Source organism: Carcharodon carcharias, chromosome 12 (genome assembly GCF_017639515.1).
Source record: "Carcharodon carcharias isolate sCarCar2 chromosome 12, sCarCar2.pri, whole genome shotgun sequence".
Lineage (NCBI taxonomy): Eukaryota > Metazoa > Chordata > Chondrichthyes > Lamniformes > Lamnidae > Carcharodon > Carcharodon carcharias.
In genome coordinates, this window is record NC_054478.1 from 60,228,960 (window position 1) to 60,250,497 (window position 21,538).

At 42.1% G+C, this 21,538-nt stretch overlaps 1 protein-coding gene across 15 annotated transcripts in view; it reads right to left on the reverse strand.

The window, feature by feature from the left end:
* Nucleotides 1–21,538, reverse strand: part of scn1laa (sodium channel, voltage-gated, type I-like, alpha) — a 190,635-nt gene that overhangs the window by 154,707 nt on the left and 14,390 nt on the right. For 9 of the 15 annotated variants that reach the window (XM_041200429.1, XM_041200421.1, XM_041200417.1 and 6 more), the window contains exons 3-9: nucleotides 19,316–19,405; nucleotides 15,733–15,861; nucleotides 14,795–14,886; nucleotides 12,377–12,634; nucleotides 6,953–7,016; nucleotides 6,182–6,323; nucleotides 2,693–2,899 (exon numbers count right to left, since the gene is read on the reverse strand). In XM_041200429.1, coding sequence (XP_041056363.1) covers nucleotides 2,693–2,899; nucleotides 6,182–6,323; nucleotides 6,953–7,016; nucleotides 12,377–12,634; nucleotides 14,795–14,886; nucleotides 15,733–15,861; nucleotides 19,316–19,405 — 982 coding nt within the window. Of the gene's footprint in view, nucleotides 1–2,692; nucleotides 2,900–6,181; nucleotides 6,324–6,952; nucleotides 7,017–12,376; nucleotides 12,635–14,794; nucleotides 14,887–14,986; nucleotides 15,079–15,732; nucleotides 15,862–19,315; nucleotides 19,406–21,538 lie in introns of all 15 variants that reach the window. The other 6 variants (XM_041200430.1, XM_041200422.1, XM_041200428.1 and 3 more) reach the window with 1 other exon arrangement.

Genomic DNA, 21,538 nt, shown 5'->3' on the forward strand with positions numbered 1-21,538 from the left:
CAACATTATGAGAGACTATTTTTTTTTTCAATTTTACAAAGACACAAAGTAGTAAAGGCAATTATATGCCTCAGGCTGTTGACTAGAGCAGTCAATCCAATTGAACTAAATTGAATTATTTCTAATCAACCAGTATATCTTGGTTACATTAACCAGGGGAAGGATGGATTAATACCTCGACTAAATGTAAAAAAGGGATTTCAATTTAATGTTTTTTAAGCATTCATATGCTATCATCCAACTGTATGCTTTTCAAGCCTATGTCTTATTGGAAGAATTTAAAGAAGTTAGATTTTTATTCCTATTTTGAAAGGCATGTAGATGATCAAAATGTAGTGGTTGAGCCACTATAATAGGGCTGAGAGATTTTAAGCCCGGAGTTTATAGATTTGCCAATAAAATGAATGTGATGCATTGGGGTAGAAATAGGCACAGAATAGCCACAACATGACAAAATTTCAGGAAACCAACTTCTGATCCCAAGGCTGTCTGACAAAGGATGCCTGAAAATTGAGCTGTGTCATTTGTCAAACATTAAAACAGGCATTAAACTCCATCCATGTGTAATTGAGTGGCCCTGGGCTGGATTTTCATCTCCTCATGAAGGCGTGAATCAAACTGCAAACTATAAGTTTTTTTTGCTAGAAAACAATCTTCCCACCATACCAACCCCACACCATTTGTGTGTGACTTTTTCGCATTTCGGGAAGGCCTTGGATACAAAACATGCTCTTCTGAGATTGGGGTCCCCATGCTAAGGACCACAGGAAAGTTTTATTCCCTTCCACACGCTATTTTCACGTGTAGGTGCAGGTTTTGGAAGCCCTAAAATATGCTTCTTCTTGGACAGTTTGTGACCACTAGGGGAAGCCTGCTGAAGAGTTAGCAATTGTCTGAAAGGCAAGTGTGAGATATTTTCACACCTTCTAATGTCATTATTGGATACTGTATTGTAATGTAGATGTATTTTTAATGCAGTGATTCATCGTAGGGCTCTGTCCTGCAAAGCTAAGTTGACACTTGCATGGCTCACCAATGTGTAAATGTTGACATGCATTACAGTAATTTTTCCCTTGGAGAGTGTTCCATAATGCACTCAAACATGGCAAAATGTGTTGGAAATCCCATCCCTCCCCCATTATGTTTGACATTGGAATTTAAATGTATAGACAGCTCTGACTGCGAAAAAATATCCCTGCTTTTGAAAGGTTAAAATATAAAACCCAAGCACCTCCATTGATTGACAGGCAATCTGCTTTGAGATGCAGAAGACTCATTCTTCCTTCACTCCTTCAATTTCAGCCTTTGGAATTGGGAAGATAACCTATTGATAGCTGTGACCAATATGAATGCTTGGCCGAGTTCCAAAAGCTCAGGGTCTGTTGATGCAGTTGTTCAGGGGAATGACTGACAGTTTTATGGGCTTATAATAAATACTCTGCCTTTGATGTAGTTTCAAAATGCATGGCTGTTTGTTTACACACCTGAATGGCCACTTAAATTTTAGCTTTATTTCAATGGAGCAGTTTTTTTGCAATGTCAATGGCAGTGTGTTTAAATAAGTTTTCTTAGATTATCACAAGTTCAATATGTTCAATTGTATTTCAAAGAATTTCCATTGCTTTGCATGACTCCATTGCATACTGGGTAAGTGGAAGATACGTGGGGGCATGAAGGTGACATAGGGGATCTGAGGGGAAACGTAGGGACATAGGGTGGCATGGGGGAATGAAGGCTGAGGGGATGAGGGATGAGGTTTAGGGGACCTTTGAACGATGTTGGGAGTGGGACTGCTGTCTCTGAGAACAGAGGTGAGCCTTCTGACCAGCCCACCTTCGTATCCACACTCATCGCACACTCCATCACGACTCATAAAAGGCACTGCAAACCCTAGCTCTGTGTGAAAATACAAAATTAACGGCCAAAGCCCACATGTATCAAGTGTGCGTTTCAGAAGGTGGACAAGTGCGCAGGTCAGATTTTTCCGAGCTTACACATCTGCCCTATGTCTGTTTCTGGCCTCTTCTGCTAATTAAGTCTTTGGTGAGTGGTACAATTGTCAGAATTGTACGATGGGTTAAAGGAAATGCACTCTGAATGTACAATTGTTAATAAATAGATTGTGAGAGAGGCCCACAATTAGTGATTGCAATGCTGTCGACCATGCATTAATTTTAAAAAGATTATTGCTAGCCCAGACTGAGGGGTGACCTGATCGAGGTGTACAAGATTATGAGGGGCATGGATAGGGTGGATAGGGAGCAGCTGTTCCCCTTAGTTGAAGGATCAGTCAAGAGGGGACATAGGTTCAAGGGGAGGGACAGGAGGTTTAGGGGGGATGTGAAAAAAAACTTTTTTACCCAGAGGGTGGTGATGGTTTGGAATGCGCTGCCTGGGAGGGTGGTGGAGGTGGGTTGCCTCACATCCTTTAAAAAATACCTGGATGAGCACTTGGCACGTCATACCATTCAAGGCTGTGGGCCAAGTGCTGGTAAACGGGATTAGGTAGGTAGGTCAGGTGTTTCTCACGTATCGGTGCAGACTCGATGGGCCAAAGGGCCTCTTCTGCACTGTGTGAATCTGTGATTCAACCATAAAAGCCATACAGATAGATTCAGATACTATAATTGCCATAATGCAATTTGGCAGTTTTAGCATATGCGTTCTGGAATAGCTATTGTAAAAATTCTACCTGAGCTTCTTCTTGATGCCTTTTGAGCTGTTCAAGCATCTGCTGAAATTCTGCCTCTTTCTCCTCAGCTTCCTCTAAAGTAGCCTGATTTTGCTCATCATAGGCCATGGCAACAACAGCCAGAATCAAATTGACCAAGTAGAAAGATCCGAGGAATATGACCAGCACAAAAAATATCATATATGTTTTGCCAGCAGCTCTCAGGGTCTGATAAAACAAAATGTTAGGCTCTCCTTTACTTTTTCTTAGGTGAGCAACTTTGCCAAATCGGAGATTCAATATACTTCTTAATCACAAAACTGGAATGAAGAAGGTTGCAAAGTAAACTATTCAGAGAAATACTAATAGCAGCTTTTTTAAAGTCATTATTAATATAACAATCAACAATGAATAAAATTTTAACTGTAACAATCAATGATAAAATCATTCTCAAATATTTCAGTACATTCAATGATACTTCTAACAGAGTAATAGACCTTGGAAGAATATTAGCTTCACGGCCAAGCTTTTCCAGAAGACTGGAACTTTGGGTTAAGAATGTTAATGAAGTTATTTATAGACAGCAGACATTTTATAGGCGTGTTGTGACTGTGTCATTTTTTGTGCGTGGAGAGTCAAGGGGAGTACTCCTGCTCCTCCTGGCTCCACATTAAGATCAGGAAAAATCTACTTTTTTTTAACCATCCTCCAGCAGTCTCTTCAAGAACTGTTAGTTATACTGACATGGACAAGGGAAATCTAAGTGCCATTTGCCAAAGTTAGTCGTGACTGAGGATCTGATGAGCATATTCAAGAAGTCTAATGGCTGTTTTAATGTATTGACCGGGTGGTAAGCACACTTCTGGGGAGATTGAGCCCATTATAGTTGGTCCCTGGCAATGTGCATTTTGCACCCAATGAACCATCCTGACAGAGACCAATATTCCCATCATTATTTCATAACTATCCATTGAGCAATCTAAAGCAAGTCCTCACTTAAAGCTATAGTTGCATTCCTGAAAATCGCAACTTTAGGTGAAATGATTTTAAGCAAATCAGATTTTCCCATTAAAATCAATGTAAAGACTGTCGTTATATTCTATTGAGTCTTTTACATCAGGAAAAAAAATAATGGCCCAAATCTTCCAGTGTCCAGATCATTGGAGACCAGGAGATGAGTGTCAGGGCTCTGCAGAAGTCCTGATGCACTGACCTATGTGGGAATTGCCTGGGAGGTTTCAACTTCCGATGGGAAATTCCCCTGATCCTTGGGGCCATGTGCAAATGTTTGGGATTCTGAGCCACAGTTGGAGACTTCAGACAGTTCCAATTTACTTACCTGAATAGTCACCCAGGCAATGTTAAATAGACAAAACTAGTCTAACTCCTTGGCAGCTACAGAACTGACACATCAATCACTTATGCTAACCCACCGCCTACCTCCCCCGACCATCTGACTAACCCCCTGACCACCCGACTACCCCTCAGGCCCGACTACTACCTCACCCTTCTGCCTTGTCACCCAACTGTCACCCTACCCGCCCACCACCTCACCCATCTACAACCCTACCCACTTTCCACCTCCCCCACCTGCCACCTTACCCACCTGACACTCCACCCACCTACCATCTCACCCACCCTCCCCACCTAAACACTTACCTACTTACCTCACCAATATACTCATCCTAACATTCTACCCATTCAAGCTTGCATCCACTCCCCATTCACTAACACTCACACTGGACATTTAAACTTACCAAAAGGCAGCGAGTGCCATAAAAGAGGGCCATGGCCTGTCTTCCGCTCGACTCGACTCTGTTACGACAGAGTTCATCGAGGGATGCTGTGCACCACATTTCTGTAGAAGCAGGGCTTAGAAGATCCTGGCAAGAAATGTGGAGCATTGTCGTGTAGGGGAACATTTGAGCGCAGCAGCAATCCGGCGAAGATTGCTGCTCCTCAGAAGATCCGGGCCATTAAAACATTATGCCTTGTAAGTTGAAATACTTTACATTGCTAAATTCCTATGTTGGTCAATGAAATAACTTTTAAAATAAAATAAATTAAAAAATATAACAGAAATATGGTCACCTTCTACTTACCTCCCGCTTGCTGTCGATTTTGCTTCCTGAACCTCCCACTCGCCACTCATCCTGCTCTTTGACCTTCCTGGTCACTGCAGACCCTTCCTCTCACTGACCCTCTGGTTTCGGCCTCTCCCGCTCTCTAACCCACTCGCTAGCTGTTGACACTCCGACTTGCGACCTCTGCTGCTTCCTGACTCACCTTCTCATTGAACATCCCACTCTCCGACCCTCCCACTCGCTTGTTCCCATTCCAAATCCAGATCCATATCCAATTCAAGGCTGGAGCTCTGAGGCTGTGAAAGTGTGGGTCCTGGTGATGTGGAGGTGTCGAGCTGTTATAATTGATGTTTTTTTTTAAATGCTCCCACTCACCGCTTCCCTCTCCTGAACCCTCACTGTGAGTGAGGGCTCTGGAGACGAGGGGTGAGAGTCAGGAGGAGCAGCTTCGACTTAAGTCAACTCAAATTACTTACAAGAAGAACTCCATGGTGTACGTAGCCCTGAACATTGAAAGGAGGAAGGTGGTTTGCATAGGGCGAGCAGGTTTTCAAGATGTGACACTGGATTAAAGTAGCTGCGGCGGTGGTAGGACCCTGGGAGCACAACTGCAGTGAGGAGTGGTGGAAATGTGCGCAGCAGACAGTGATGTGGACCTAGGACCTTCCTTGAATGCAAAGGCAGGTTCAGAAGAGGGAAGTGGAAAACGGGAGAGTCAGGGAGCAGGGCATTCAGCAAGAGGAAGGATCAGTAAGACGGTGAGTCAGGGAGCGGTGCAGGCCACAAATTGGAAGGCCGGCAGCAAGAGGTGGGTTAGGGAACAGGAGAAGCCACAAGTCAGAGGGTCAGCAGTGAGAGAAAGGGTCAGAGAGACGCCACTCCAAAATGGCACTAAGTGGATCATGCAGCCCTACTTCAGACTGATGGGGAACAATTTTAAAACAAATCTTGCAATGTTGAACAAGAATACTGGCCCATTAACTGACTGATGTTAAAGCGAAAAAAATGTTAAATGGGGCAACTTTAACCAGGGGCTTGCTGTATTTATAATAGTTCCTTTCTTTCTACAAGGTTATTCAAAGCACAGTGGATATTTAAATATGTTATTGTCATGTTGGATTATTTCACGTCTTGTAGTGGCATTTATCTCTTATCGTAGAGATTCAATTGAAAATATTTGAATTCTTGTAGTAGTGCATTTGGAAGTTGATTTGTATTTTGGCACAAATGCTTGGTGTGAGACTGAAAGGACAACTCATATTATTTCTATTAGTAGCCAGCAATTAGCAGGCTTTTATTCTATTGCGATAGTTCTAATTATTGTCAATAGATTATACAAATTAAATCTACTGCATATTATACTATTGAATAGCATTGTAAATATTCTAGCTTTATACTGCATTGATACATGATAAATCCTGCTTACCAGCTGGTAAAGGTTTTCCCAAAAGTCCTGAGTCATCAGCCGAAACAATGATAAGAATGCCCAACTAAATGTGTCAAAGCTGGTGTAACCATAATTAGGGTTTCTTCCAGCTTTTAGACAAATATATCCCTCAGGACAACGACTAAGAAAATAAAATATGGAAAAATAAAAAAGCATAATTAAAATGTTTAACAGCTACTTTTTAATTTTTAAAAATCATTTATAGCATCATGTCAACAAAAATAGTTCTGCATCATTGATTTGCCTGTCATTTGAAGTGATATGCCTGAATTTTTGGTCACAAAAACTAGTTAATTGTGACATGCCTTAAGAACTCATACATCTTACAAGATCATCATGGTAGATATAAAGCCACATAGCTATTGTTGATCTTTCCATAACACAGCTACCCATAAATGCCAAAACAACACAACTATTGTGCACAATAATGCACCCAATCTCATTTGTGACAACAAGAATACAATTAGTGGATTTGGATGAAGTACGCAAACTCTCATTTTAAGACATCATTTAATTCCATTAAATTAATATTATAATTAATATTATTTCTATTACAAACAAATTACAAGCCTCAATTACAGCCTTATTACAAACCTCAGTCCAACCATTAAATGCAGCATTTTTCGTAATAATATATAATAGATTAAAAACTATTCTCCAATAAATACTTGCAAATGTAACAATTAACTTTCTCATTCTATTCCAAAACAAATTCAACAAAAAGCACAATGATTGAATGCAACAGCTCACCCGGCATCTGAGCCATTACCACAAAGTAGTGCATCTTTGGCTTCTTCCAAGAAATAGTGATTTTCTGTTGATTAAATGATAAACAAGGGTTATTTTGTAGTTTCCTGAAAATGCATCTGCCTATAAACCTAGGAAAATATTAAATTAAAAGTGAAATGTATAAGTTGCATGAATATAATCCATTGTGTTTAAAACACTTACGTAGAAATTAATTAAAATTGAACTTCCTTAGGCACATTGAATTTTTTGTTATTGTTTTACTTTAAAAATGTATATTAATAAGATTTGATGTTAACTGGAGCAGGATAAAAGTAGCAATATTATTGCCATTACAAATGAGATAATTGAATAGGTGAATACCAATATTAAAAAACTTCAGTTTCATTCAGTTCAAAATAGAAATAAAAGGAAAATGAAGTATTAAATTGTAATAATGAAATAATTTATATTAAAGAACATGACACAGTATATTATAAGTGATACCGTACAGCTCGCTGCTTAACACAAAGCTTATCAAGTCAGTGGCTGTACCATATAGACCGGAAAATTCCAATTTCAATGTTCAGTCTATAATGAGTTAACTATTCTCAGCCAGGGTGCCTTCGTGTATTACGGGGTAAATGCGGCAGAGCTCCCATTCTCCCTAATGAGTAATTTTTGCTGGAATTACACAAATCGATATTGGCTTGTGCTGGAGTTTCCTTGGGATCTGTGTTGGGACCCTTGCTTTTCCTGATATATATCCTAATATAACAACCTAGACCTTGGTGTGCAGGGTACAGGGAGCAACTTCAAAGTTTGCGGATGATACAAAACTTGGAAGCATTGTGAACCGTGAGGAGGATAGTGTAGAACTTTAAAGGGGCCTAGACAAGTTGGTGGAGTGGGCAGCCAAGTGGAGGTGAAGTTCAATCCAGAGAAATGTGAAGTGATTCATTTTGGCAGGAAGAATATGGAGAGACAATGTAAAATTAAGGGTACAACTCTAAAGGAGGTGCAGAAACAGAGGGACCTTGGTGTAAATGCGCATAAATCATTGAAGTTGGCAGGACAGGTTGAGGGAGCACTTAATACAGCATATAGTATCCTGGGCTTTATTAATAGAATACAAGAGTAAAAAGGTTATGTTGAATTTGTATGTCACTAGTTCAGCCTCAGCAAGAGTATTGCATCCAGTTCTGGGCACTGCATTTTAGAAAGGATGTGAAAGCATTAAAGGCTGTGTGGAAATGATTCACGAGAATGGATGCAGAGATGAGGAACTTCACATGTGAAGATAGATTGGAGAAGTTAGGACAGTTTTCCTTAGAGAAAACAAGGCCGAGAAGAAATTTGATCGAGGTATTCAAAATCATGAGCAGTCTCGACAGTGTAGATAGGGAGAAACTGTTCCCACTCATGAATGGATTGAGAACGAGAGGGCACAGATTTAAATTAATTAGTAAAAGAAGCAATAGTGATCTGAGGAAAAACTTTTTCACACAGCAGACAGAATTTTATGTCCCCATCGCAACAGGGGCTGGGCCGTAAGACGCAGCAAGCCATTCAAAAGTCCATCAACTTCGACAAGACCGTAAATTCCCGGCGGCGGGAGGCACCATAAGCTTCCTCCCAGCAATTGGTTAGGGCTTGTAATGCCCTACCTGAGAGTGTGGCAGAGGCAGGTTCAACTGAATCATTCAAAAGGGAATTAGACTGTTATTTGAAAAGGAAGTATGTGCAATGTTACGGGGAGGAGGTGGGAGAAAGGAAGTAGGCAAGTTGCTCATTCGGAGAGCCAGTACAGACACGATGGGCCAAATAGCTCCCTTCTGCACTGTAACAATTCTGTGAATGTAGACAAAATTAGGCTTGGCTATAATGCCCTCACAACCTGCCAGCACTCAAAGCTCACTTGCACACTGGCCATTTAGGCGAAGGATTGGGAAGTGGATGGCTTCTATGGAACTCAATCCCATTAAGATGTCAATGCCTTCAGGAAAGGAGGAGAGAAAAATATGTACAGAAAATTGGAGACTAAATAAAAATAATCAAACAAATCTTTGAGTTCAAACAGCAGCACAAAAGTGTGAAAGAGATAAGTTTTTCTAAAGCAAAGTGTGGCAGAATATGGAAATCTGGAATAAAAACTGAAAATGCTGGAAATACTCCGCAGGTCAGGCAGCATCTGTAGAGGGAGTGACGGAGTTAATGTTATAGGTTGGTGAACCTTTGTCTGTACTCTATTTCGCTCTCCAGATATTAACCATATGTTTCTCTTAGTTTTCTGTCACTGAATAGTGAAATGTATTTGAATAATACAATCTGTGACTTAATAAATTTATGGTGCTTGGGGAGCAACAACTTCTAAACAAAATAAAATAAGGTTATTTATAAAACTGAATTAGCAACAAGCTGATTTTGAGGACCTTGGTGACTGAATCATTTAGCATCACCTCTGAAAACAGTGTTTAATTTATCTCAAACTTCTGGGTCTCCTATCTCAGATGGCTGTAAAATTCTAAATGAAAGGTGCCTATAACATACCTCATACAGCTGGTGCCAAGAATGTAGCATTGCTGTTGTAGAACTTGAAATGTTAGTGTCCTAGATAATTTCTGCAACGTATTTTGATAGTTTTTCTGCCCATGTGACAATTACTCATTGGACTGAATTTTACACGGCTTGACGGTGGACGGGAGTCCAACCCGGGTGTGCGTGGGCTGCCAGCTCCCATCCATGCCTTTCAAGGATGCCAGATAACGCGTCTTGCAGCCAATGAATGGCCACCTGGCAGGAAGCCAGACAACTATCTTGAGGAAGGGTGGGCAGCACGTCCAATTGGCAAGAAAGACAGGACAAAGGGGGCAGGCCGTGGACTGAATCACCGTCATCCATTTAAAGGCACCCCTGGTACTGGACTGAGGCACCTGCACCAGAGCTTGGTTTGGAGGCTGAAGATTTTTTCACAAGGAGACTTTTATATTCATTGAGCTATTGTAGCAAGAAAAGAAATTGGTTTTAAATGTTGATGTTTACTTTGCTAGTCATGAATCATTCAGGACCTTTGCCAGGGAGGAAAGAACAACTAAATGCTGCTGACTCATGTCCCTTATCAATAGCAAGTGTCGAGGAAAAGACTTAATTCAATCCTTTAACTGACTTTGTCTCTCCACAGATGGAGGAGAGAATGGAGCCACCCATTGCTGATGGGGCCTAGACCAAGGAAGGCCCCACAGTTTGATAATGACTCCCTGTGAGTCCTCCTCCAAGCTGTGAATAATAGGAGGGACATCCTCATGCCAGCAGATGCGACAAGGTGACATCCCAGCCAGACCAAAGCAGCTGGATGGAGGTCACAGCAAAGGTAAGCAGCTGTGTGGTCATCCAAAGAATCTGGCTGCAGTGCCATAAAAGGCCCAATGACCTCTTGAGATATGCCAGGGCAAGTGTGCAGCCTTTTTGGACATGGACCTAAATGGAAGGGTGTCAGGTGAAGTGGCTCGAATATGGGATTGTCTAGATTATTGCCCAAATGTGGAAGGCAGCATGAGGCAGACATACCAATCTCCATGGCAACAGGGGTTTCGGGGGCGAGTTTTGAACTACAACACCCGTTTCTTGGCAAAGACATTGAGGAATGTTGGCCACAACAAAGTAAATGTTGGCCACACTTTTGAAAGCACAATTGTAGCACAGCACAACCCTTACAATGTCCCTTTACATTTGCAGGAGAAGAGGGCACATAATGCCAGAGAGAGGGCTTGGGCTAGAGGTGAACTTGCAAACCTGGCCATTCTCACCCCCACTGAGGAGAAGGTCCTGGAACTGGCACCCAATGAATGGAGTTGAACCATTAGTAAAGGCGAGTTTGGAAGAAGGCCCTCGGGTGATGAGTTCCAAGGGCGCATATCTATAATTCCTGCAAACAGACTGAAGGGATTGGCATGGGGAAGGTGTTAAAAACTGAGGAAGCTGTCAGGAAGGTAGCATTGAAGGCTTTTGACTTTGGAAACTTGCAGAATTTGGGGAGGAAGGTGTGTCTCTATGTTGAAGGGGCTAAGGTTCAAAAACTGGCTACCTTCTCCCAATATTGTCAGTGTGTGTTTTGAGGAAGCATGTATCTGTGAATTCACCTCAACCTCACCTCAAATAATGGTGATGATGGCCCTCATTCTCCTCGGTTTTGTTTCCCTCACAGGACAAATATCGGCAGCTGCAGCCACCTGACCCGAGAGAGTATCAATAACTTCTGAGAAGGAGGAGGAAGCCTCAGAGGGTGCAGCATCATATCCTTACTCCTAGCATCAGCGCAGATACACACACATCTGTGGATATGTGCGGCTCGGATCCACACTCAAGTCAGCACATTATAGCCACAAGACCAGCTGCCAGAGACTGAGTTGGAGCAGGCCTTCGCACTCAAGAGCAGTGATGAAGAGCCTCTGGAGTCGTCCATCCAGCGGCAGATGCTGGATGTACAGCACGAGGTACATGAAGATATGTCAGAGATTCCAGAGGGGTTGCACGCACTGGCACGGACATTAGAGAAGTCTACTCAGACCATGAGTGCTGCAACCTATTCTGCAAAATGCATGGCTTCTTACACCGAGAGAGTGGTGGCTATCATCAAGGGCCAAACCCAGAAGCTCACTGGTGGGATACTGGGAATGCATTCCGACCTGTACTCCAGCAATGCTACCACAGATTGATATGATTGTCTCCTCGGAAAGACTGAGGGCTGCATATTATGTTGAGGGCGGGGGGGGACATCAATCTGCACCCCCACCAGAAGTAAAGTCAGCAGGACGCCCACTCTCTCCACGCCAGCCCACCCTGCAGCCATTACGCAGGCGTGGTAAACTGCCTGACAGTGGGACTTCAGCACCTTACTGCAGAGGATGTCCCACACTTGGGACATCCTCTGGGACATTAGCAACCATATTAAGGTATGGACAACTATTATCAGAGTCAATTTGCTTGTCAACAAGCTCAATTGACCCTTGATTATTTATGTAAATATGGTGGGCGGGCTGTCAATTTCAATGTGCGCCCACCACCTGTATTATGAGGTAGCTTGGGGGTGGGTGAGAAGTTGGTGGAGTTGACACCCGCCCTGTCAAAAACACGACCAGCGAGGGCACTTAAAATCCAGCCTGGAGTCTTGCCAGGCACTGGCAGCAAGTCACCAAGGTAGATGGAGAGGCCCTTCAGAAGTAATATTTGTTCAGTTTTTGGAACATAGTCAAGATGAATAAAGCAACACAGATTATTTGCCTGTATTCGCCAATCATTTAACTGTTCTCACACTGTACGTTAGAAAAATAACATTTCCCTTTAAAATCTTTATTCATCTTTGACTTCAAAGTTAGAAACAAATATAGAACTGATGCATGACTTAATCATGTGTAGAAAAATGAACTAATGTGAACATTAAGTGCTTACGTTCATCTTCGATGTATTTCTTGTAGTTGAATGTGTATTCTGTCTCATTCAGCAGTGTACCATTCAGGTCTAAAGAACTGTTACTTGCACTAAAATAGCTGTCAGGCGGTGGCCATTGTACACATTTATGTTTTAGACTTCCCATGAATAGTTGTAGCCCTATTAGTGCAAATACACTCAGACAAAAAACAGTCAGAATCATTACATCGGACAGCTTCTTCACTGACTGGATCAGGGCGCCCACGATGGTTTTGAGACCTGAAAGAAATAAAATCTGTGGTTTTTGATTGTCATTAAATGACTAAGAAATCATCAGTTCTTCCCATACTGTATTAGTCAATCTCATGCAAAATACAGATTGTCAGAATTAACTTACATTTAATGAAAGCTTGCTGAAACTAGGCAAATGAATGACCTGATATATTAGAAAGAACAAATGGAAAGCGCAACTTTTGTGTAGTTGAATGAAACTTCATTTACATGATCCAATTTTGAATGGGTAAGAATGTAACTATACACATTGTTAGTGAGATGGCTGTTTCTTTGGAGCAATCCAATTTTATTCTGTGTTTTGCATTTTGTGAATGCATTTCATCTCGCCCGACTCGGAAATTGCATTTAGTGAACATTGGAACTAAGAGAAAGGCCCTTTGTAATGACTTCTCCAAACCTAAAATTTGTGATATAACTTTTCATAATACAACTTAAATTTGCATTGGCTTTTAATTTTTTTTATTTATTTTGGCAAATTATGTTATAGTACCAAAAATAATCAAGAGATTTAAAGCATTACAGCAATACCAGCCAAACATGAGCAATAGTCTGACATTCCAAACACTACAGCACTCAAGAAAAGGGGTCAGAATATCTAAGCAGTAAAGCACCCTGGGTCAAATGTACACAATGGGTAGAGACAAAAGTTTGGATTTTTAATTGCCGGTGTGGTTAGATGCAGGTGTAAATTGAACAACATATTCCCAGAGGGCATCTCTGGATACTGATGTCTCCAGGATGTGCTCCTATTTTCAGTGGGAAGACAGTGGCTGGGGGGAATGGGGAACTAGCTGGCCTCCACCTAATGGCCCATTAAATTCCTAGAGGAGCTTGTCAACGGGGCGGGAAGGGAAAGGACAGAATTTTCAATTGTGAACCCAAACAGTCTCAGCTGTCGGTCTTAATGTGAGGAGAATTTAAAGGCTTTTAATATAAGGTGAAAAGTTTCAGAACCCGGGGATCTTGTGCTGGATCATGTGCATTACCTCATTATGGCTGTATGCCTACATTTGCATATGATAAGGCTTCTGGACCTCCGAGGTGCAGCGTGCCTTTGGCAACGTAGCAGCAGGCACCATAATGACATTGTGTCTGTAACATCTTTTGGCTATCTCCACCCATCACTAGTCCTCTATCCAGCTCTACTTGTCTCACACCTGCCCCCGCTCCCTTAAACTAGCTTATATTTCACCTCTATTCTATTTTTACTTAGTTCTGTTGAAGGGTCATTCGGACTCGAAACGTTAACTGTGTTCCTCTCTGCAAATGCTGCCAGACCTGTTGAGTTTTTCCAGGTATTTTTGTTTTTGTTTTGACCATTATGACATTTACTGCTGGCACTCTGCAGGCTGCTCCCACCTCATGGTAATGCTTGGCACCATTAATTGGGCACTGAGATCACCTCTGGCTCAATTAAGGCATTTACGTGTCAAAATAGCGATGAATGAGCAACACAGTTGTGGCGCATGATTGAGATCCAGTTGTTCAGTTCCCAACCCTGCTTTGAATATCCATCCCTAAGTGTATAACATTATTATAGGTGAATCATGGAGAGAAGTTTTATTGCAACATTGAACAATGACCAATCTAAATTAGATCTGTCTCATGCTATTGTCATAACTGACAAATGGGCACACATAATGACACTCATCTCTGAATACCCACTCATATCAAGGTGGTGTTATAATTTTTTTTAACGGTTTGGAGTACAAAGGGATGCCTTAAATTGATGAAGCTTTCATGCATTCATCATGTTGATGTGCTGTATTTTGTTTCCTCATCTCTACATTTGCATATTTTTCGGTAATCATATTTTCAGTCTTGATTTTGAAATTGTATTGTTCGTGCACTAGATCTGATTTATAGAAAAAGTGCATAATTTCAACAAACAACATTTTCAGAATGCACTAATTTGCAGAATAGAGAAGGGAAAATTGGACATCACAGGATGAAAACCACTCATGCTGGATATTACAATGTCTCATGCAAGAAATTGTTAAACTCCAAGGCTGAATCCACAAACAAAAAAAAAATCAAAAGCAAGATATCCTATAATTTAATTCTTTTTTTCTGATTCCTGCTTTTGTGTTTTATTTTGAATTGCACGGAAAAAAGATCAGCTTTAGTGTTTGACCTAGCTCTCACCTGGAATGACTGAAATTGTTTTCAACGCTCGGAGAACTCTGAATGTTCTCAACGCTGAGACATTGCCCAGGTCCACAAACTCTGTCACATATCTGTAATAGGGGAGGGCACACACAAACACAATGACAGGACACAAAGAAACAGTTGGAGGTACATGGGGCCTGCTAGCACCTTACACCGATCACTCCTTACCTGGTATTACAGAAATAGTTTTCAAAGCTCTCAACACTCTGAAAGTTCGAAGAGCTGAAACATTGCCTAGGTTTACAAATTCTGTTACATACCTGTAGAATTAAATCACAGTTATTTCAGCTTTCAACGCATTTTAATATAACTATAATGCTTGGTCTTTCACTTTGATCAGAATAATTGTATTTTTATTTTCCTCCTTTGCTTGGTTGTCCTGAAGATAATAACATAAGTTAGGGTACAATTCCATGGGTGCTGACAGCCCTCTGGTACCCAAAACAGATTGTTATTTTTAGACATTGAATATTGCCAGACTATTCAAAGATGGAGTCAACTGTGTTGACATTGGCTTCATCCAACATGCAATTGTCAAATGTTTTTCCCTCCCTAGCCAAGGACATATAGCCAATTACAGCATACCGCTTTTAACACTGGTGAAATCAGTTAGTTAGCACTAATTGGGGATCAAAGTTCGGGCCTTCCTGGTCAGGAAGGCTCAATTTTACACTATGATGTACATTTACTCATTAATTCATCAGGGTTAATGATAGAAATAAACAAAGTACAAACGATTGGTCTGAATTTTTCTTGACTAAGCAGGATCTTTGATGGAAATGTTACTGCTGTTTATCATAAATAAATCAACACATCGCACATCACTATATTTTGAATCTATTTTTCTACATATATGCCAGCAATGGATGGCCCCATAGGAAAATAGCAGACTTGACTATTTTGTAAGTACTTACGCCATAAGAATGACACTGAAATCCAGCCAGTTCCATGGATCTCGGAGAAAAGTGAAATTATCTATACAGAAGCCCCTTGCAAGAATTTTTATAAGCGATTCAAATGTGTAAATACCAGTGAAGGTGTACCTAATGGAATTATAACAATAAAAAAGCTGTTCAGTCATTTCATTGGCAAATATCACTAAAAAGGGAAACTTCCACTAATCTCAGGCTAAAAATCTGTTATCTTTATTATTGATTCCTGATGTAAGAATATTTTTCTGTTCTATCACATTAAATGTAATGGCATTCTGGAGAAAATTTCTTTTTTTTTTATTCACATGCAGGTGATTTCAGAGACTTGAGTCCTAATCAAAAGAACGGGAAAGACTTTCATTATATTCTAAGGCAATCCTTTTCCTTGTAAAATAAACTTGTTTACTAAATGGAAAATATTATTGCATTAGAGTTCTACTGTGTATTCGAGACACTTTACTGGGATAATATTTTTTCAACTGGACTGGTTTAGTGCTGAGCAACAAGCCAGAATTAGTTAACAATCTGATGGTAAGGGAACATCTCATAAATATATCGAATTTGATGTTTGGCTTAAGAGAGAGAAAGGAGAATTAAAACTAAGATTTCAAATTTCAGTGAGGCAATCATCAAAAGGATGAGAAATAATCTGATTACTGTAAACTTGGCTGAGATTTTTGAGGAGATCATGAACGGGGCGGGGGGGTATTTTCTGTATGTTGGGGAGGCCGGTCGGGAGCGGGTGCAGAGCCAATCGGCTGCGTGCTGCCATTTTACATGGTCCCGCCCAGTGTAACACACAGCTGGTAGCGCTCAGCACTACCTGTGCGGGTGCGGGGAGGAGGGAGAGTCGGGGCCTGCGCTCTTTCATGCATGCGCGTGAAAGAGCGTAGAAATCTCCCTGAGGCTGCTCCGTGCCTCAGGGAGATTAAATTCATGTTGAAATTTTCAAAATAATGAAAGATAAAAATTATTTAGACATGTCCCCTGAGCTGGGACATGTTTATGAATTGTGCAAAAAATATTTATTTAATAAAACCTTCAGGAAACCTCATTCCACCGTGGGTGGTTCTGCTGCTCAGAGGAGCGGGAGGAAAGCAAATGGCAGGGCTATAGTGATAGGGGATTCAATAGTTAGGGGCACAGACAGACACTTCTGTGGCCACAAATGTGAATCAAGGATGGTATGTTGCCTCCCTGGTTAAGGGTCCAGGATGTCACGGAGCGGCTGCAGGACATTCTGGGGAGAAAAGTTAAGCAGCCAGTGGTTGTGGTACATATTGGTACCAATGACATAGGTAAACTAAGGGATGAGAACCTGAAAGCTCAGTACAGGAAGTTAGGAGATAAATTAAAATGCAGGACCACAAATGTGGTAATCTCAGGATTACTCCCAGTTCCACGTGCTAACGACAGCAGGAATAAAAGGATAGATAAATCAAATGAACACATGGCTGGAGAGATGGTGGAGCCAGGAGGGATTCAGATTCTTGAGGCACTGGGACCGGTTCTGGGGAAGGTGGGACCTGTATAAACCAGACGGGCTGCACCCAGGCAGAGCGGGGACCAGTGTCCTTGCGGGGGCTTTTGCTAGTTCTGTTGGGGAGTATTTAAACTAGTGTGGCAGGGGGATAGGATCCCAGGAGTAGGATCAGATAGATCAGATTCAGATCAGAAAAATGGAGGTAGAACATTAGCAAGGGACGTTGTGATAGACATGGAGTTACAGGAGAAGCAAAGTTTACAAAGTGTCCAGCAAGGGAAATTAACGGGGTTAAACGGTTTATACTTCAATGCAAGGAATATTACAAACAAGGTAGATGAGTTAAGGGCACAGGTAGACACATGGCAGCAGGATGTCATTGCTATAACAGAGAGCTGGCTAAAGAAGGGACAAAACTGGCAGCTTAATATCCCTGGTTATAGAGTCTTCAAACACTATAGAGTAGGAGATAAAAAAGGAGGGGGGTAGCACTGATGGTTAAAGAATCAATTCCAGTTGTGAGAAGGGATGATATACCAAATGGGTCAACAAATGAGGCTTTATGGATTGAGCTTAGAAATAAAAGAGGGGCAGTCACACTACTGGAAGTAGACTACAGACTCCCAAATAATGAAAGGGAGATAGAAGAACAAATATGTAGGCAAATTTCTGCTTGTAAGAACAAGAGGGCAATAATAGTAGGAGACTTCAACTATCCTAATATCAACTGGGATATAAACAATAGAAGGGTCACTGAGGGAGAAAAATTCATGCAACGTGTCCAGGAAAATTTTTTCAACCAATTAGTGACAAACCCAACGAGAGGAGATGCAATTCTAGACCTAGGGCAGAATTTTGCCCTTGATGAGTGGGCGGGTCCCACCGGTTCGGCGGCGGGCAGGCAACCGGTCACCACCGCCAAAGCGGGCCCTGCCGCCATTTTGAGTGGGTGGGCCAATTAAGGCCCGCCCAGCGGCCTGTCCAATGGGAAGCACTATGCACTTCCTGTGCCGGGGGGGGGGGGGGATGGGGTGGGGTTCCCCAACTATCACCTGCGTGCGAAAGAGCACACATCTACCTGAGACTAGGTGCTGTCTCAGGGAGAGCGCTAAAAGCTTTATAAACATCAAAAATAGAAAAATAAAGACATTAACATATCCCCCTAATGTGATGATGTCACACGAGATGGGACATGTTAATAAAAAGCACCGAAAATTTATTAAACTTTTTAAAAACAGACATGAAACCTCATCCTGCCAGTGGGATTCCTGGCCTGCCCACTAACCTTAAAGTTGGACGGGCAGGGCCTTTAATTGGGTTAACTACCCTGTCAATGGCCTCAATTGGCCATTGGCAGGTGGGCAGGTAGACAGCTGATTTTGCTGTCCCTCCGCCTTCCTGAATATTTAAATTGGGCGGGATGACATCGGGGATTCCCCTCGACATCATCCCACGTCATTTTCGCGTCGGTGAGCAGGCTGTAAGCTGCAGGGCTATGGGCCGGGTACAGGAAGGTGGGATTGGAAAGGGCATCTGGGTATCCTCGGGCTGGCATGGACGAGATAGGCCAAATGGCCTCCTTCTGTGCTGTAACTTTTCTATGGTTCTATGGTTCTATGAGGTTTCCTGAAAAATGCAAAGGCCACTTGTACTATTCGCCTGCCCCGCCAACCTTAAGTTCGGACAGGCAGCTTTAATAAGTGCTTTAATTGGTTTTTGATAGCCTTAATAGGACTTTAACAGTTCGGCAGGTGCACAGCCACCTCTGGTGCACACCTGCCGAACGAAAGATCTAAATGACGCGCAGTGACGTCAGGATGCACATCAGACGTCACCGCACGTCATTTTATGCATCGGCTTGCCGAGCCCGCCCCCACACCCCGACATTAAAATTCTGCCCCAGGTGTATGAAGGAGTGTCCATGGTTATTGTCAAAATTAAAATCTAATTTCCTTATGAAACAAGGAATTAATTTTATATTTAAGCAAAAGATAGGCACTGTGTTCTTTGTTATGGCAACTCTCTCATTTTAGAATTAATAATATTGTCAATTCAATAGTATACAGAATAATCTGCACTCACTCTACATTCTTCGTCCAGTCTGGAGGATTATCCATGGTCATAAACACACAATTGGTCATAATAGTGCACATGATAAGCATGCTGAACAATGTAATCTTTGGTCAAGGAAAGCAAATATAATGAAATTCATATAACAGAGCGCTTTGAATGTCAGTCACATTTTTAATAAAATCAAGAAGAATAAGAATCTTAAAGAGGTAACGATTTATGTTGGAATTTGACATATTTCAGAGCTATTAATATTTAACCAGAAGGGCTTCTACTAATAGATCTGAACATATTTGAAAAGCCTCTCCTTTCTGCTGATCCCATTAGATCTGTTAGTCTTTTTTACAATCTGATGCAACAGGGGTCTCCCAGGCTCGCTTTCCATGAACAGAATCAGAACCTGGGGAGAGCAGACAGCTCTTTATAAAGGCTATTTATCCAAATGGAAATGTTCTGATAAAATACATAAATGAGCTGAGAACCCTTTCCTGAAGAATGAAAAAGCACATTATAAAAGAACGTAGGATTTAGGAGCAGGAGGAGGCCATTCAACCCTTTGAGCCTGCTCTGCTATTCAATAAGATCATGGCTGATCTGATTGTGGCTTCAATCCCACTTTCCTGTCTATCCCCCATAACCTTTGACTCCCTTATCTATCAAAAATCTATCTTCAGCCTTGAATAAATTTAATGACCTAGTCTCCACTGCTTTCTGGGGGTAGAGAATTCCACACACTAACAACCTCAAAAGAAAAATTTCTCCTCATCTCCATCTGAAAAAGGAGACTTCATTCTTAAACTGTGGCCCTTAGTACTAGTCTCCCCGGCAAGAGAAAACATCCTCCTAGCATCCACCCAATCAAATCCCCTCAGGATATTATATGGGGAGGATCTTCCGGTCAGCGAGCTGGGGCAGGGCCCACTTGCCGACGCGTAAAATGATGCAGGTTGATGTCGGGCAGAGCTCCCGTCGTCACCCCGTGTCAATTCCATTTTCAGGTCGGTGGGGGCGCAGCCGAGTCAACTGTGCACCTGCTGACCTGTCAACAGCCTATTGAGGCCATTAATAAACCAATTTAGGTAATTGACAGGGCTGCCTGTCCAACCTTGAGGTTGGTGGGCAGGCCGGGAGCCCTGTTGGGCTTAAGAAATAGCATGAAACCTCATCTACGGGCGGGATGAGGTTTCATGAGGGTTTTTAAATATTTAGTAATGATTTGAGTTAAAGTGATGGACATGTCCCAACTCATGTGACACTGTCACATGAAGGGACATGTCAGGGGAATTTTTTAAACATTTGCCTTAAAAATTTTAATTCTGAGGTGATCTCCCTGAGGCAGCACTCAGTGTGTTCTTTCGCGCGCATGCATGAAAGAGCACACTCCCAGCTGAGGGCCCCCCCACCCCCCACCCCCCACCCCCCCACAGCGCTTCTGAGAGAACGTCACGCTGGGCAGGTCTTAATTGGCCCGCCCGCGTCAAATGGCAGCACGCCCCCAATCGGGGGCGCTGATTGGAGGCGCGCCTGCCTGTGCCCGCTCCTGCACTCCCCCCTTAACAGGGGGAAAATGTTTCCCTATGTTTCAATAAGATCACCTCTCATCCTTCTAAACTCCAAAGGTTACAGGCCCAACCTGTTCAACGTTTCTTTGTCCCAGGAATGAATCACGTGAACCATCACTGAACTGCTTCTGACCCAAGTATATCTTTTCTCAAATAAGACAACCAAAATTGTACACCTGCCGCACATGCCCTGCACCCCAGGACTTCACCAAGGCCCTCACAGTGACAATAAAAATTCCCTATTGTTATATTCCATTACTCTTGCAGAGGTGGTGGCGTATAGGTATTGTCACAAGGTGAGTAATCCAGAGAACCAGGGTAATGCTCTGGGGGCCTAGATTCAAATCCCAGCACAGCAGATGGTGAAATTTGAATAAAATGTCTAATAATGACCATGAAATCATTGTTGATTGTGGTAAAAACCCATCTGATTCACTAATGTCCTTTAGGAAAGGAAATCTGCTGCCCTACATGTGACTTCAGACCCACAGCAATGTGGTTGACTCTTAAATGCCCTCTGAAATGACCAAGCAAAGCACTCAGTTCTCAAGGGCAATTTGGGATGGGCAATGAATGCTGGCCTAGCCAGCAATGTCCTCATCCCATGAAGTAATATATATTTTTTAAGAGCTCTATTTGCCTTCCTAATCACTTGCTGTACCAGCATACTAAC